At 39.7% G+C, this 18,919-nt stretch overlaps 1 protein-coding gene across 9 annotated transcripts in view; it reads left to right on the top strand.

Moving 5' to 3' along the window:
* AFF3 (ALF transcription elongation factor 3) overlaps positions 1-18,919 on the top strand; it is a 575,522-nt gene that overhangs the window by 507,882 nt on the left and 48,721 nt on the right. For all 9 annotated transcript variants that reach the window (XM_058684423.1, XM_058684426.1, XM_058684420.1 and 6 more), the window contains one exon: positions 14,981-15,167. In XM_058684423.1, the coding sequence (XP_058540406.1) occupies positions 14,981-15,167 (187 nt within the window). The remainder of the gene's footprint in view (positions 1-14,980; positions 15,168-18,919) is intronic.

The following is an 18,919-nucleotide window of genomic DNA, read 5'->3' as shown; positions in this document are numbered from 1 at the left end:
AATAGACATGAAAAGGCCAGCATGTGTTCTATTGGTGAAATATTGAGAAATACAGAAAAGTTCAAAAAATATTTAAGCCTCGGGGCACCTGGGTGTCTCAGTCAGTTAAGCATCTGGGTCTTGATCTCAAGGTTGTGACTTCAAGCCCACAATGGGGTCCATGCTAGGCATAAAACTTATTTTTTTTTAAATTTAAACCTCATAATTCCACCATCCAAAACTATCCACAGTTAACATTTACATATATATCCTTCCAGTGTTTTTTTCCATGTGTGTGTGTGTGTGTGTGTGTATGTGTGTGTTTGTATGTGTGTGTGCATAATGTATATAATGTATTTGTGTATGTATATGTATAATGTATGTGTGTATCTATATAATGTATTTATGATCATGCTGCTTTGTAGCATAAATAGACTGTCTGGGAAAGACCACACACATATGCCCTCTGAGGTTAGATTAGGTCCTCATTTTATTTGCCAAAGGATATAAAAGCACAGCTGAGGCACCAGAGCCCCACAGAGCTGGAATAGGTACCTGTGCACAGATCCCCAGGTACCCCTAGAGCTTCTAATAGGGTCCTCATACCTTGGTCCCTTTAAGCTTGAACCTCACATAACTAGTTAGTCAGGAAGATTTACACAATCTGAATGCTGAATAATCCCATTGAAGAGCCTGTTTGTAGACATTGGGAGCATCTGATAACCTTAAGTAAAACTCAGTCGGCAAAACCCCATCCTCTCCCCCAGGAAAAAAAGCAGAGTCAACACTTAGGTGTTCCTGATGAGTCTCTCTGCCCTCAGATGACTAGCATACTTGGAAAGCCCATTTCCTCAAAAATATCCCGTGAGAAATTTTCATAAAGTAAGTATTCTGCTAATATATTAATGAGGACTGCATAACACTAAAAAGTATTCCTTCATAAAGGTGTATCATTTATTTAACAATCTCCGATTGTTGGGCATTTGGGGTGTTTACAAAATCATCCCTATTGCAAATAATGTAAGAGCATATATTCTTTAGATAAGTGTTTTTAAACATCCCTGATTATTTTCATAGAACAAATTTCTAGAAACAGCATCTCAGCTCTGTTTCTTATTAGGAATCTTATTGTCCTCACCTACAAAGAGGCAGAATAGTATCTACCCTATAAGGAGGCAACAATGGTGTAGAGTAACAAAAAAAATACTTGAGGGAAGTATTTTCCAATTGCCGAGTCACTGTTTTATGTTGGGACGTGGATATTTCCCTCCACTTGAATACTGGGTAATCCATTCTGACTTATTTATAGAGCTTTTCTTTGATTTTCTAGATTAATGAAAAATGTGCAGTTTTTTTCATTGTCAAAAAGTAGTATTATAACCTACTTTACAGTTTTCATAGCTGATTTCATCTACTTTTTATGACTCTATACTGTTTCTGATTGTTATAATTTTTCCTTGAAGAAGCCTGGAGCAGCTGACTCCTCTATTCCAGGCTCTGTGCAATATGGAATGTCTGTCAACTGCCTCCTCTTCAGACACACACACACACACACACACACACACACACTATTACTCTGATGTGGAGCAAAGTAGGTTCTTTTTTTTTTCCTGAATCAAATATAGCATTATTTTTTTAGGTATAACTGGTATACAATACCCTGTTAGTTTCAGGTGTACATAATAATGCAATAGTTTTATACATTACCAAATTATGTCCATGTTAAGTCTAGTTACCATCTGTCACTACACAAAGTTACTATAGTATTATTGGCTATATTCCCTATGCTGGACATTACATCCCTGTGATCTATTTATTTTATAACTGGAAGTTTGTACTTCCTAATCCTCTTCATCTATTTTGCCCACCAATCACTGCCCCCCTCTGCTGTTAATCAACAGTTTGTTTTCTGTGTCTGAGTCTGTTTCTGTTTTCTTTTGTTTGTTCATTTGTTTTGTTTTGTTAGATTCCATATGTAAGTGAAATCATAGGAGATATTTCTCTGTCTGACTTGTTTCACTTAGCATTATACCCTCTGGGTCTGTCCATGTTGTCAAAATGGCAAGATTTCATTCTTTTTTATGGCTGAGTAATATTCCAGTGTGTGTGTGTGTGTGTGTGTGTGTGTGTGTGTGTGTGTGTGTGTGTGACATCTTTTTTATACATTCATCTATTGATAGACACAGGTTGCTTCCATATCTTGGCTATTGTAAATAATGCTGCAATGAACATAGAGGTGCATATAAATCTTCAAATTTGTGTCTTGGTTTTCTTCACATAACACCTAGAAGTGGTATTCCTGGATCATATGATAGTTCTTTTTTTTTTAGGAACCTCCATACTGTTTTCCATAGCGGCTTCATCAGTTTACATTCCCACCAACAGTGTATGAGAGTTCTCTTTTCTCTACATCCTTAAGAACACTTATTTCTTGTCCTTTTGATACTGGCCATTGTGACAGGTGTGAGGTGATCTCTCATTGTGGTTTTGATTTGCATTTCCCTGATGAGGAGTGATGTTGAGCATCTTTTCATACACCTATTGCCATCCAGATATCTTCCTTCGAAAAGTGTTTATTCAAATTCTCTGTGCATTTTTTATCAGCTACTTTGTTTTTTATATTCAGTTGTATACATTCTTTATATATTTTGGAAACTAACCCCTTATCGAATGCATGATTTGCAAATATCTCCTCCTATTCAGTGGGTTGCCTTTTAATTTTGGTGATGGTTTCCTTCACTGTGCAAAAGCTTTTTAGTTTGATGTAATCTCATTTGTTTATTTTACCTTTTGTTGCTCTTGCCTGAAGATATTGGTCCAAAAAAAAAAACCAAACAAACAAACAAATACTGCAAAGACCAACGTCAAAGAGTTTACTGTCTGTCTGCATTTTCTTCTAGGAGTTTTATGGTTTCAGGTGTTATATTCAAGTCTTTAATCCATTTTAAGTTTATTTTTTATATATGTAGTGAGAAAGTAGTCCAGTTTCATTCTTTTCCATGTAGCTGTCCAGTTCCCCCAACACTATTGAAGAAACTGCCTTTTCCCCATTGTATATTCTTGCCTCCTTTGTTATAGATTAATTGACCATACATGTGCAGGTTTATTTCTGGACTCTCTATTCCAGTCCATTAATCTATGAGTCTGTTTTCATGCCAGTACCATACTGTTTTGGTTACTATAGCTTTGTAGTATAATTTGAAATCAGAGAGCATGATACTTCCAGCTTTGTTCTTCTTTCTCAAGATTGCTTTGGCAGGGCACCTGGGTGGCTTAGTTGGTTAAGCATCTGACTTTGGCTCAGGTCATGATCTCACAGTCCATGAGTTCGAGCCCCATGTCAGGTTCTGTGCTGACAGCTCAGAGCCTGGAGCCTGCTTTGGAGTCTATGTCTCCCTCTCTGCCTGCCCCATCCACACTCATACTCTGTCTCTCACTCTCAAAAATAAATAAACATTTAAAAAATTTTAAAAAAAAGATTGCTTTGGCTATTTAGGGTCTTTTGTGGTTCCATACAAATTTTCAAATTCTTTGTTCTAGTTCTGTAAAAATTGCTATTGGCATTTTCTTGGGGATTGCACTGAGTCTGTAGATTGCTTGGGGTAGTATAACCATTTTAACAATAGTAATTCTTCCATCTGTGAGCACAGTCTATCTTTCCGTCTATTTGTCTCATCTTCAGTTTCTTTCATTAGTGTCTTATACAGAGTACCTGTCTTCCACCTGCTTAGTTAAATTTATTCCTAGATATTTTATTCTTTTTGATGCCATTATAAATAGGATTATTTCCTTAATTTTTCTCTCTGGCGCCTTGTTATTAACATACAGAAACACAACCAATTTCAGTATGTTCGTTTTGTATTCTGCAACTTCACTGAATTCATTTCTTAGTTCTAATCGTTTTTTGGTGGAATCTTTAGGGTTTTCTATAAATATCTGCACATGGTGACAGTTTTATTTCTTCCTTTCTGATTTGGGAGCCTTTTATTTCTTTCTTGCCTAATTATTGTGGCTAGGATTTCCAGTACTAAGTTGAATAAAGGTAGCGAGAGTGGGCATCCCTGTTTTCTTCCTGATCATAGAGGAAAAGCTTTCAGCTTTTCACCATTGAGTGTGATATTAGCTATGGGTCTGCCATATATGGTCTTTATTGTTGAGGTATGTTCCATGCGCACTTTGTTGAGAATTTTTATCATAAGTGGATGTTGAATTTTGTCAAATGCTTTATCTGTACTACTGAAGTGATCATAGGATTTTTATCCTTCATTCTGTTAATGTAGTGTACTGTGTTGATTAATTTACAGATGCTAAACCACCTTTGCGTCCCTAAACTTGACCATGGTGTGATTCTCTTAATGTATTGTTGAATTCTGTTTGCTAATATTTTGTTGAAGGTTTTTGCATCTGTCTTCATTATGGGTATTGGCTGTAATTTTCTTTTTGTGGTGTCTTTGGTTTTGGTATCAGGGTAGTGCTGGCCTCATAAAATGAGTTTGGAAGCATTCCTTCTTCTGCTTTTTTGAGTAATTTGAGGAGCAGTACTAACTCTTCTTTAAGTCATTGGTAGAATTCACCTGTGAAGGCATCAGGTCCTTGACTTTTGGTTTTGGGGAATTTTTAAATTACTAATTCAGTTTTGCTACTTGTAATTGGTCTATTCAGATTTTCAATTCTTCATGATTCAATCTTAGAAGGTTGTATATTTCCAGTTGTCTATCTACCTCTTGTAGGTTTTTCAATTTGTTGGCTTACACTTGTTCATAGCACCCTCATGATCTTTTGTATTTCTGTAGTGTCAGCTGCAACTTCCCCTCTTTAATCTCTGGTTTTATTTATTTGGGCCAACTCTCTTTTTTTTCTTGATGAGTCTGGCTAGAGGTTTATTGATTTTCTTTATCTTTTCAAAGAACCACCTTTTAGTTTCATTGATCTTTCAATTTTTTTAAGTCTCAATTTTATTTACTTCCACTCTGATCTTTATTATTTCCTTCCTTCTACTAACTTTAGGCTTTATTTGTTTTTCTTTTTCTACTTCCTTTTTTTACTTTCTTTTTCTACAACCTTTAAGTATAGGTTGGATTGTTTACTTGAGATTTTTCTTGTTTCTTGAGGTTCTCCTGTGTTGTCCTTAGGACTGCTTTTGCTTCATCCCATAGATTTGGGGAATTTGTGATTCCATTTCATTTATCTCAAGGTGTTTTTTTTAATTTCCTCTTTGATTTCTTCATTGATCCATTGGTTGTTTAGTAGCATATTGTTTATTCTCCAAATGTTTGTGTTTTTTCATTTTCTTCTTGTAATTGATTTCTAATTCATACAGTTCTGCTCACAAAAGATGCTTGATATGATTTCAGTCTTCTAGAATTTATTGAGGTTTATTCTGTGACTTAGCATGTGATCTATCCTGGATAATATTCCATATGCACTGGAGATGAACGTTTGCAGATAAAATATTCTGTATGTGAGTTCATCTGACCTAATGTGTTAAGGCCAATGTTTCCTCATTAATTTTCTGCTGTATGATCTATGCATTCATATAACTGGGGTTTTAAAGTCCCCTAATATTATTGTATTACTGTGAATTTGTTCTTTATTTCCATTAATATTTTCTTTATATTTTTAGATGCTCCTATGTTGGATGCACCCAAATAAATATATATTTATGAATGTTATATCCTCTTCTTGGATTGTCATCTTTATCATTATGTAATGCCCTTCTTTGTCTTTTGTTACAGTCTTTGTTTTGAAGTCTATTTAGTCTGATATGAGTATTGCTACTTCAGCTTTCTTTTTACTTTTATTTGCATGGAATATCTTTCTCCATTCCTTCATTTTCTGTCTGTGTGTGTTTTTAGGTATGAAGTGAATTGCTTGTAGACAGCATATAAATGGGTCTTGGTTTTTTTACCCTTTGAGCCACTCTGTGTATTTTGATTGGAGCATCTAGTCCATTTACATTTAAAGCAATTAATGATAGGTATGTATTTTCTTTTTTTTCATTTTTTCATGGATTTTTTTGTATTTCTCATTCTGTTCTTTTGCTTTCTTCCTCTGTGATTTGATAACTTTCTTTAGCTTTATGTTTGTGTTCCTTAATCTTTATTTTTTTGTGTATCTATTGTAGGATTTTGGTTTGTGGTTTCCATGAAGTTCATATATCTTAACCTATATTGTCCTATATATATAGCAGTGTATTTTAATTTTTTTTAATGTTTGTTTATTCTTGAGAGAGAGATAGAGTGTGAGTGGGGAGGAACAGAGTGAGAGGGAGACACAGGATCAGAAGCAGGCTCCAGGCTCTGAGCTGTCAGCACAGAGCCCAATGTGGAGCTCGAATTCACAAACTGTGAGATCATGACCTGAGCCACAGTCAGATGCTCAACTGACTGAGCCACCCAGGCACCTCTGTAGCAATGTATTTTAAACTGATAATTACTTAAATTTGAATGCATTCTAAAATCCCTACACTACATTTTATGTTTTTGACATCATATTTTACATCTTTTTATTTTTTGTATCCCTTAACTATTTATTGTAGTTATAGTTGATTTACTACTTTTGTCTTTCAATCTTCATACTAGCTTTCTTTTTTTTTTTTTTTTTTTTTTTATTATTTTTGAGACAGAGAGAGACAGGGCATGAGCAGGGGAGGGGCAGAGAGAGAGGGGCACACAGAATCCAAAGCAGGCTCCAGGCTCTGAGCTGTCAGCACAGAGCCCGACGTGGGGCTCAAACTCACGAACCGTGAGATCATGACCTAGGCCGAAGTCGGACACTTAACCGACTGAGCCACCCAGGCACCCCCATACTAGCTTTCTAAGTGGCTGATCCACTGCCTTTACTATATATTTGTCTTTAACAGTGAGGGTTTTTTTTTTAACCAGTGAGTTTTTTTCTTTCATAAATTTTCTTTTTTCTACTTGCACCCTTTTCTTGTCTACTTAAAGAAGACCCTTTAACATTTCTTGTGAGGCAAGTTTAGTGGTGATGAACTCCTTTAGTTTTTGCTTATCTGGGAAACTCTATCCTCAATTCTGAGCGATAATCTTGACAGGTACTGTTTTTGTTTTTTCCCCTTTTCAGAACTTTAAATATATCCTGCCATTCCCTTCTGAACAGCAAAGTTTCTGCTGAAAATCAGAGTTCTGTTGGGGTGATTTCCACTATTCAGTCTTCCAGGTCACTAATTCATTTTTCTGTGTCATCTAATCTGCTGTTGATTCCCTCTAGTGTATTTTTCACTTCAGTTATTGTATTCTACAACTCTTATTGGTTCTTTCTTTCTTATATTTTCTAACTCTTTGTTGAAATTCTCACTGTGTTCCTTCGTTCTTCTCCCAAGTTTGATGAGTGTTTATATGACCATTACTTTGAACTCTTTACCAGGTAAATTACTTATCTCTGTTTCACCAGGGTCTTTTTATGGTTTTATGTTGTTCTTTCCTTTGAAACATGTTTCTCTGTCTCTTTATTTTGTCTTACCTTCTGTTCGTTTCTATTAATTAGGCAGAGTAGCTACCTCTCCAGGTATGAAGGAGTGGCCTTGTATAGGAGTATCCCCTGTGTAGACTGCATGTGTCTGGTGGCTTTGGCAGGCCACTGGAACTGGAGCAGGTGCAGGCCAGGGGTTCCCAGAGCATTCTGCATCAAAACTGTCCTGATGGGATGGCTGCAGTTGGAGTGAGCACAGGCCAAGAAGTCCCACACTGGGAGCTAATGGAGGCCAGGGCATCCTGGGGCATGCTGCACCAGAGCTTCCCTGGCAGGACAGAGCAGGCATGAGCAGTGGTGTACAAGGGTGCACCATGCCTTGGCTGCCCTTATGGGATGGCTGGAGGAGAGCAAGTGTGAACCAGGACTTCTCTGGACTTATCATGCCAAGGCTACCTTGGCAGGATAGCTCAAACTGGAGCAAGCATGGGCTGGTGGGGTCCCAGGGCATGCTGCATGGGGCCACCTAAGCACGATGGCTGGAGCTGTAACAGGCATGAACCAGGGGCTCCCAGGGCGTGTCACGCTGGGGCCTTCCTGGGGGTACTGCTAAAGCTAGTATAGGCCAGGGACCTGGGACACAATGGGCAGCTCTAGCAATTTGGCTAGAGTACGTCCATCCTGCTCACCCACGCTATCAAGATGGAAGAGGAACATAAAATGTGGCACTTGCCATCACCCCCAACCCTGGAGAGATTTCCAGAGTTTCTACCCATTGACAGATGCTCTCCAGTTAGTAAGTGGATTTCCTTCACTTTGGTCTAGTTGCCACTGTTAAACCACTGTTGTTTTGCTGCCCCAGGTGGGTGAATCTGCCCTGTGGGCCCCTTAGGGATAACCCTCCCTACTGTAGGTCACCATGCTAGGAATTGCATTCCATTATTACTGTGTTTCTGTCTCACCTACTTTTCTCTGTGTGGTCCTTCTACTGTTTCCTGTGAGGATTTCACTAGGCCCTCAGTTCTTCTTCAGGAAGAATTGCTCTATCTATAGGTATAGAATGAGCAAGTCCATGGGAGGAGGTGAGTTCAGAGTCTTCCTACACTGCCATCTTGGTCCACTCTCTTCACAAAGTGGATTCTTAACAAATATCACACCAATATCATGCCTTTCTCTCATACCATTTACTCTGAACATAACTTTTAAGTACTTACCTTTTCAACTTTAACATTTTTACAACCGTTTGAGTCATTTTTCTCACAATGGTATATGCATTCTTTGTGATGGACCTTTCTAGTTTTGGTACATAAACTACTAAAATCTGAGCTTAATTTCCACTATAAATGGTTGTTAAATAATGAACAGGGACTGCAGCAGACACCCGCATGTTTGTTTCATTCATCAGCTTTTGATACAATTAACCAGAACAGAGGTTGGAAGTATTGAGAGAGAGTTCCTTTCCACGTGGTAAATATCACATAGGCCATTCCCATTCTGGAACAAAATACTGACGTACTTTTCCCAATTCCTTCTGCTAAATACAGCTAAGATCTTTAGATATTATAAAACAAACAAGTCTGTAAGACAGAGAGAAAGCAGATCAGCTAGGGACTTACGGCCCAAGAAAGGCATGGTGGTTAGTTCACTAGGTCTTCATTTTTCCTCATATAGCCCAGAGCAGATACTGGAAAGGCCAGCAACCTGGAAATGCCAACAGGCACAAATTTAAAAAAATAAAAATAAAATCCCCAAGAAAGCTAGCTCTCTCTAGTAAGAGAACCAGGAAGCAGGTGTCCTAGCAAGAAGAAAACTTTTAGACAATAGCTGCTGTGTTCCAGTCAAACACCATGGGGGAAAGAAGTGACCACGTTTCCAACCTCATCAGGAAAAGGCAAAGTTAGGAGCCTCGAATTCCTTCCCCCCACCCTGCCCAACTGTAAAGAGATACCTCTCTGCCCCCTTGCTGGTATTGTGTTAGTGGATGCCTGCTAAACCAAGCACTTTTACTGAAATGCTAAGTCTTATAATACCAAAAATGTTCAGCATACAATAGAACATCACTAATCATATCAAGAAACTAGAAGATCTCAACTTGAATGAGAAAAGACAATCAACAGATGCCAATAGTGGATGATCTAAATATTACAACTGTCTGACAAGGATTTTAAAGGAACCATTATAAAATGCTTCAACAAGCAATTAGAAACACACTTGAAAGAAATGAAAACATAGAGTCTCAGCAAAGAAATAAAAGATATAAAGAGAAATCAATTGGCAATTGTAAAACTGAAAAATTCAATAACTGAAATTTTAAAATTCAGTGAATGAGCCCCAAAAGAGAATGAAGATAACAGAGAAAAGAATTTGTGGTCCTGAAGATAGAATGATAGACATTGCCAGTATGAACAACAGAGAAACATTTTATACAGAACCAGCGGTCCTATCAGTTTTGTATTTTGGAAGATAATTTCAGCAATGGTGAACCTCCTGTGCCGTCTTTTACCACTTTCACTTCTCATAATGTAGTTATAGTTTTAGACTAATTAATATGAATAAAGATGCTATCAGAAAAGGAATATTGTTGCCAGGGCACTGATCACACTTTGGAAATCAAGCATTTGGGAATCAGTACAGAGTGTTGAGTGAGAAAGGGCTGTCACCTCTTCTAAAATACCATCATCTGGCCAGTACAAGTAGAGTGGTCACAGGAAGTGAGGCACCCTGCTGGGCATCACAGCTGTCCACACGGTGCCAACCAGGCAGAGAGCCTTTCACATGTGAGTTGAAAGCTTGTGACAACTTTGGGTATGTATCCAGGCCCCACAATACACTTGGCAGGCATGAGCACCCTTCACTGTGAGATCCGGGATTTGTCATTTAAGTTGCAGATCTTTTCTTTTACTGTCCTTCAGACTTCACCCAGGCCAGATTTGGAAAGGAATGTGTCACTGCAGGGAAAGGAGGGAACACAGCAACAGATCATTTAGAATCAAGCTGAGACTCTCTCAAAGGTGTCTTTGGTCTTGACTGTTCACAAACCAGCAAAACATTGCATAAAATCAAAATATAAAAAGTAAATAAACCATCCAAGAGAGAACTGTGCTTAAATTATAGCAGAAAAAATTTAGAGCACATTTAAAGCAATATTCTCTGAAAGGAAAAAGTGTTAAAATCAGAAGATCAAACAAATATCCATTGATAGATAATGGATCAGGAATATATATATATATATCTATAGATCTATAGATATATAGATATATATCTATATCTCAGGAAGATATGTATATACACACACACAGACATATATATATACCCACATACATACATATATATACATATACACACAATGGAATATTACTCAGCCATCAAAAAGAATGAAATCAGGGCGCCTGGGTGGCTCAGTCGATTGAGCGTCCGACTTCAGCTCAGGTCATGATCTCGCAGTCTTTGAGTTCCAGCCCCACGTTGTGCTCTGTGCTGACAGCTCATAGCCTAGAGTCTGTTTCAGATTCTGTGTCTCCCTCTCTCTCTGACCTCCCCCGTTCATTCTCTATCTCTCTCTGTCTCAAAAATAAATAAACGTTAAAAAATAAAAAAATAAAAAAGAATGAAATCTTGCCATTTGCAATGATGTGGTCAGAGCTAGAGTGTATTGTGCTAAGTGAAATAAATCAGTCAGAGAAAGACAAATACCACATGATTTCACTCATATGTGAAATTTAAGAAACAGATGAACATAGGAGAACAGAAAAAGAGAGGGGGGGAAGCAAATCATAAGAGACTCATAACTATAGAAAACAAACTGAGGATTGCTGGAGGGGAAGTGGGCAGGGGACAGGCTAAATGGGTGATGGGTATTAAGGAAGCCACTTGTTGTGATGAGCACTGGGTATTATATTTAAGTGATGAATCACTAAATTCTACACCTGAAACCAATTTTGCCATATGTGTTAACTAACTAGAATTTAAATACAGACTTGAAATTAAAAAAAAAAAAAATCCTATGGTAAAAAAAAAAAAAAGTTGGAGGATCACAAGAGGTGCTGAAATCCCTTTAAATATTTTCTTTATTGGGGTGCCTTGGTGCCTTAGTTGGTTAAACGTCTGATTTTGGCTCAGGTCATGATCTTGCGGTTCGGGAGTTTGAGCACCACATCAGGCTCTGTGCTGACAGCTCAGAGCCTGGAGCCTGCCTCAGACTCTGTGTCTCCCTCTCTTTCTGCCCCTACGCTGTTCACACTCTGTCTCTCTCTCAAGCATTAAACATTAAAAAAAAAAAAAAAAAAAACTTTTTAAAAAAATTTTCTTTATTGGAAAAGAGAGATTATAACCCTTTTGAAAGGTTAAATCCCTTTTTTAAACTCATTAACCCAATGATAGATTTTCTCTATTGATTTTTTCATTCAGTAATCACATGTAAATGCCCCATTATGTCCCAGGCACTGTGCTAAGTTTAATGATGCAAAGACTTTTATTCCATTATCTCAGTAATGTTGTCACATCTGCAGACTCAATGGCACTGTCTTCCTGAAATGACATAGAGGTCAAAAGCTCTCCTAAATATTGTCCAGGGCTGTGTCATCATGTCAACCGATCTGTGTTATCATTTTAGGAAAAAGTTAATTTTTAGTTAAGTTCATATTTTTTTAATATCTTTGGTATGGAAACATGACAACTAGTTGGCACACTAACGTGCTCAGTTTGCAACTTCAAATATGTTAAGCCTGAAGTCTTCTTTCCAGAAGGTCTTTCTGGTACGTCTTTTTCCATCTTCTCGATTCCATGACTCCCAAGAGCCCTCCTAGTTTAACTGCTCTCAGCCTTCTATATTAATATTAGTCTGCAGTGATGACGGTCCCCAGCTTCCTCCTCTGTTGTGCCCCCTCCCCTTCCTGCTGCAGCAGCCCACAGAGACAAAGCAGCTTCCTGCATTCATGGCTGTAACATTCGTTATGCCAAGGCTAGATCGACTAACTGTCCCTCAAGGACCTGCACTAAGACTAGTTACTGGAGCAGCCTTCATGGAGGTTAGAATAGTTATCTTGATCCCTCAGCTGGAGCCATGACAGTCTTTCCAGGCTCCCATCCTTGACATGGATTGTTTCTGGTGACATATTCTCTACCCAGACCATTGAAACATGAATATATTTGATTCTGACCCCAGAAACATGGTAAGCCTCACAGCCTTACAACCAAAGCATGAAGGAAAACCTAAAAGTCCTGGCTGTCTCAACTGTTTTCAAAACAAATAATAGTTATGCCAGTAAAACTGTCATTTTAAGTGAATTTCCTAATTTAAGGAAGGAAAACATAAAAGCATAAGGCTTTTCTGCCAGTCTTCTTCAGATCAGAGATTCTCTCTCCTTGGGCTAGTATGTCTCATTACTCCAGGACAGCAGTCATAAAAGGAAGGCAGCATGGTAACTGTTTAATGGACATTTTCTCAGAAATTAAAGTGCCGCTTTTCAAAAGACAGTCAATCACTTTGTGGTGCAGGCCCCAGGGAACTGCACACACATTGCTGCTTCTGCCGCACACACAACGCCCAGGTACACACAGCACCAGCATCACATGTTTTTGTTGTTTGAATTAAAGCAAGTAGAATGTACTGCTCAGTGATCAAAGCCTTTGACATATAAAATCAATCAAAATGCTGTTTATTCATCATAATTTCCCCATCTTCAGCAAATGCCATTCCAAAGTATGGCAGGGAGACCTATCTCTTTCTTCCAATATGTGTTGCTTTGGGGGTTTTGTTTTTGTTTTTGTTTTTGTTTTGAGTTTTAAGGTTGGGGGTTGTATTTGGGGGAAGTGGTATTGTTTAGTTGTTTGGAGTTTTTCCCCCAGTGTTTTGGGGGCCTACTGACAAACTATTATGGACCTCAGATGTTCGTGTTTGGTCAGGATCTATAGCCTTTTTTTGTTTGTTTGTTTGTTTTATGACCCCACTGATAGTAGCCATCTGTACAGGAAAAATGGATTTTGGTTCAGAAAGAAAGAAAGAAATATTACAGCCCTTTGATCGTTAACTTTCCCTTCCCCACCTTTTTCTAAAGATCCAGGATTCCTCCCTCAGCACCAGACACGAACGATAGTCTGGTAAAGAAACCACTACACCTCAGGTGAGGCATAAATGTGCCTATGTTGTCTGATGTTGAAGAATTTTGTCAGACAGTAGGTACAGACCATGACATTGGTGAAAGAAATAAAAACCACTAGGGAAGGTTATGTTCCAGCTCCATTTTCCTCGAACCCTGCAGTTCAAACCGATGCCTCTATTTTCCGCTGTATCCTACAAGATAGTTGCTTGTCATTCTTCTAAAGAAGCAAGGCTCCAGTGAATATTAACCCCCCTTCCTGCCCCCACGCTGAGGATTTATGAGAATCTGTCTTTGGGCAAAACACTAGTCCAGGATTTAAGGGGTGGGTGAAAGGGTCCTTCACCTTGTCCAGGCTGCTTTGCACTTAAGGCCATAAACGCTGACAAGTTCCCCCACCCCTGGCCTTCACTAATGTCCAGTCCTGATGAAGCAGTATAGTCACAGTTGGAAGTGGCCAGCAGATATTTGCTGACTCAACATTCAATAGTGATCACTGCATTTCCTGGGTTCAGAATTTGACCTCAAAAGAATAGATTCAGGCATGTTGCAATACAGTTAATAAAGGACTTTGAAGATGTTGAATATGATGTGAGTACTGAAACTTTCTTTTTGGCTCGAGCACTCCTTGGGTGCATATGTGCTCTTTGAATTTTTGTGGTTAATTACCATTAGAAAGTGTCAATTTTTCCTGTTGTCTTTGAGTATATAATGACTTCTGGCAAATTTCAGAATGGATATGAATATTGAGCATAAATTTGAAATGCTATTGCTATAAGCCACTGCACTGGGGTTACATTTTAAAATCTGGAATATATAAAAATGTGTAAGGGATGGATCTTTAGTTCTTTAACAAAGAGTTCAAAGGAAAGTTACTGTTTATAAAGTAAGCCAGCTCCTACAAAGACTCCAGCAGTCAACTCCATGGGCAGGAAGAGGTAGGAAACAGGACTGTAACTTTGATGATCCCACAGTCTCCAGAACCTTCCAGCAGGCCATGAAAGCACAGAGAAGAATGCTGTGCCCTTCCTCATAGCCCACTTCCTAAAATAAAGCAAACAGACATTTTCAATCTTCACAAAATATTTCAAGCATTTTGGATTTCCTTGCATTTTTGTAGACAATTGGATTCTAGAGGGTGCATTTGCAAAGCCATTCCCAGAAACAGTCATTCTGAAATGACAGCACCCTCCTTTCTAAAATGGCCACCAAATAACTAATGCCAGGCTATCACGGGGCACCAGCTTTCATTCCCAATTATATTTTTATATACATAATTTTTTTTTTTTTTTAACCATTAGGAAGCCATTGACCCGATGATGGCCCTTCATGTTCCAGGTGATGGTTGACAGACGTGCAGCCTGTGTGCTTCTTCTCTCCTTTGGTCGAATGACAGCTTGCTCGGTGGTGTTTCGTGCTTGCTCACTTGGTTTTCCTTCCCTCTCCTTCCCGGGGGCCTCGTGGGCTGGCAGCGCCGTGGTCCAGCAGGCCAACTGCAGAGCCTCTGTGCCTTCCAGCAAGGGCAGCAGCAGCGGCAGCAGCAGCGGCAGCAGCAGCTCCTCCAGTGACTCAGAGAGCAGCTCGGGATCTGACTCGGAGACGGAGAGCAGTTCCAGCGAGAGTGAGGGCAGCAAGCCTCCCCACTACTCCAGCCCCGAGGTAAGAGCCTGAGCCCCTCCCGCCCTCCGCGCCTCTCTCAGTGAGCACAATAAATCCCCTGGAGTCTGGTTCTCACACCTCCCGCCCTCCCCCACCCCACCCCTCTTCCTCAGAAAGCGGGACTGGCCTGGAGGCTACCACCGCTTGGCAGCCTGTCAGGGTTTGTTTGGGTTCATCATCTTCCCCACTCTGTCCCCTCCTCACAGTTCTCCTAATTACAGAGCTCCCTTTGAAGTACAGACACTTCATCTTTCATTGTCCAAAAATCTCTATCTCAACTTTCGGTATGCTGTACACATCACCACCTGGAAATAACCTCTAGATCAGGTCTCCCTAATAACTAGGAGGCAATAACTAGGCAGGGCAGTTCACCACCTGGGAAGAGTGACCACCCATAAATCAGGGGCAAAGAAGTGTATGGATTAGACATGCTTAGAATCCTATCTTTTTGCAGTTTGTCACGGATTAGAGGAACAAGGACTATAAATATTAATAAAACCTTCTTAACTGCATTTTCTTTGTGAAAATATAAAAAGAAAAATTAGCATCAACCTACAAATAATAATGAAACCTTTTATAGCTATGATGAGTATCTATGTGGAAAATTTAGGTGCCTCATATAAAAGCATTATAAGGTACCAATAAAAACCATTGCTATTCCTACTTTAAAGGGGAAAGGGGGAAATTAAAGAGTAATTCAGTGCATGGAGATTCTCGAGAGAGGGTTGAAGGAAACTTCTCAAGTCCCTGGAACTGTAAGGGTAGACTTTGATTGCTAAAGAAAGAATAAAATACAGTTTCTCCTTGGGTGTGTAAATATTTGGCATTACCATGGATCATAGGATTTAAGTTTTTTTGCCTACAGCCCTCTGTACCACTTTGGAGACCAAATTTCTAAATAGGCTCTGAAATAAAACCGAAGTCACTTTTGCAAACCCTGGCAGTGAAAGGGGAGCACCGCTAAGGGCCTGCAGGATCTACGTTGCCAGCTTTGTACCTGTGACTCACGACATCATCACACCCAAAAGCAACTGTGTTTTTATCTGGAGTTCATAGACTGGCTCCTAAATTCCCTCAGGTTTTTCCCCTTCCAGTCTCCTCCTCTCAGGAGGCTAAGGCTTTTTGCAGAAGCATTGAGAATTTTCCCTAAGTGCTCATTTCCTATAGTACCTTTCTGCTCTTCACTGAGATCTCTCCATTCGTCCCAAAATAAACCATCTCTCCATCTCTCCTGCCTTTTTCTCTCCTTTCCATGATGCTTACCTCCTCCCCCATCTCTCTCTATTTCTGTCTCTGTCTCCCAATATAACAGGAAGGCCCTTAGCAACATCAACCTATAAACGCCACAGGTTGATATAACCCTGACTTTCCCAGAATCTAAATTGTTATTCCTTCTTCATAATTTCATTCATTCACTCACTCATTTTGTTCATTCCACAAATATTTACTGAGCATCTGCCAAGGGGCTTAGCTCTGGAATACAGCAGTTATCTGACAGGAGAGGTCCCTGTCTTCAGGGAACTGGCATTCTAATGGGAATAACTTGAAACAAAAAAGTATAAGAGTGAAACAAAATAAGGAGTTGAGAAGCCATCCTAATGCTATAATTTGTTGAGAAATTCCAGAATATTTCGTTATAAGAAATAACTGGGTACCAGGGACATGGCAAAGGGCAGTGGAGATGCATAAAAAGTGTTAGTGTCCGTGAACAACCCTTCCTCCAGTCTCTTTGTGACTTTGAAGGTTAAATTCATGAATGTTGGGTCTTATTTTCATGCTTAAATGTGAATCCTGGAGCTTCTGGATGAGGCTAAACCTCATCTAAGAGAGGTACAGTTATAAAGTGCTTGGAGGAAATTCTTTTTAAATGTCACTGAGATAATTACAAAGACTTGAACTTCTTGGTGATGAAAGGAAGCTCTCGTGGAGGAAGCTTCCAGCAGCTATCCAGGGCCCCTCACCAAGGAAGGGAGCGCAAGCCTACTACAGCAGGCCTAAAAGTTTAAGTTGCCTAAAGCCACAGAGTTTCAACTCCCTGCTTCTCTGTGCAGAGGGAATGCAGAAGTGACAAGCTATGTATTAGCCACGATGCCTGTTACTGCTGTCTGCTGGAAAGGAATGTATCAGTTGGAGTAAAAGTAAGATTTAACATTTTCCCTGGGATGAATACAGACACACACCCTTTAAAAATAAAATGAGTCTGCAGAATGAAAATCACAAAGATAGGAGGTAGCATTCTATGGCTGACCCTCCCCAGCATCTCTGTTTTACTGTGACTTGGCTGGCCCACGTCATCTTAAGGAGAGCGGTGAGATTCCTTTTCCTGAACCCCACAAGACAATTGGACTCTGTATATACACACGTCTCACATTCCACTGCACAGACAATTCATAAGGCTGCTTTGAACAAAATGCTCCTGGCCATCACTTACCTGCTGGTACCATCCTGATGTGGGAGTACAAGGAGGCATGCATGATGGTCCATGGCACCTGCACGCTCCCCTTCTACGTGCCAGCACGGGAAACCCACTGGGCCCAGCTAAGTTTCATCTGAACTGTTCTTCATGGCTGTGGTTGTAGAAAGGCACTTATTTTACATGAATCACCATAGGTAATGTCGTATCTGCGGCTAGCACGGAAGAGCCGCTGTGAACAGTGTTTCCATACTACAGATCCCCTTTCGGTAGCCTGATATTTGCTTAGTTGTTCTCAGCCTAATTTCCTTCACTTGTGTTTTATCTTCTTTCCTGGCATGGTGCATCCTTTCATGTGTGAGCTTTCCAGGGGGAAGCACCTTCCCCCTCAGCTAGTACATGAGCTCCCTAGAGCGGTATTCCACAAGTAATAGGTGTCACATGGGAAAAAGAAACCCCAGTCACATGATTGTATGGAGTGTCAGGATAAAGTCGGTTTAACCCATCTCTTTAGGGCAACACCCACCCCTTAAATATTGCTCATGTAAACTGTTTTCCATTGTGGCATTTCCCAAACTTATCTGACCCTGGAAACTTTTCTTCATGGAATATATGAACTGAATGCACATTTTGGAAAATGCTGCCTTAGCTTGTTCCTAAAAATCAACAGAAATGTGACACAAGTCACTCATTGATTAAACAGGCATTTCTTCAATTAGGCATCTGTGGGGTCCATGGCAGCGGGTGCTATGAAGGATGTAGATGAAGCAGGAACTAAAATCCACAGTGGAGAGCTTGTGCATGAATCAGAAGGAAGATTAATCAGGAAGGAGAGTCATGACCGAAAATACAAAGCAGCCAGCAAGCACACAGGCACCACCAGGCAAAAACCCTGAGGAAGTCGGCCCGTAGGAAGTTAACCATAGTCACCAGCAGGCCAGTGGATGAGGGCCCTAAGCCCTGAGTTTTTCCTCCTCCACTGCCACTTAGCTCTTCACCATTGAAGCTTCCTTGGCCACAACTGCCTTATCCCAAAAATGACAGGTATTCCTGTTCTGCCTAATCTGTAAACCTGTTCTGAGGAATAAAGGATATAATTTGAGTGAAAGCTCATTGTAAGTGGTTCTTATTAGGAGCAAAGCACAGCAATTGGCCTCCCTAACCTGTTACAGACACTGCAAACAATACAAAAAAAAAAAAACAGAGTTCAGGTCCTCTGAAAGAAGTGTTTGGCTTTGTTGAAGACCCAAGATGCATACATGTGAAATCAATATGAACATCACAAGACTATGCAGTTAAAAAAAAAGACAAAACAAAAACAACAACAACAACAAAAACG

The sequence above is a fragment of the Neofelis nebulosa genome, chromosome 9 (genome assembly GCF_028018385.1).
Source record: "Neofelis nebulosa isolate mNeoNeb1 chromosome 9, mNeoNeb1.pri, whole genome shotgun sequence".
NCBI classification, from domain to species: Eukaryota; Metazoa; Chordata; class Mammalia; order Carnivora; family Felidae; genus Neofelis; species Neofelis nebulosa.
This window is presented reverse-complemented; position numbering and strand designations above follow the sequence as displayed.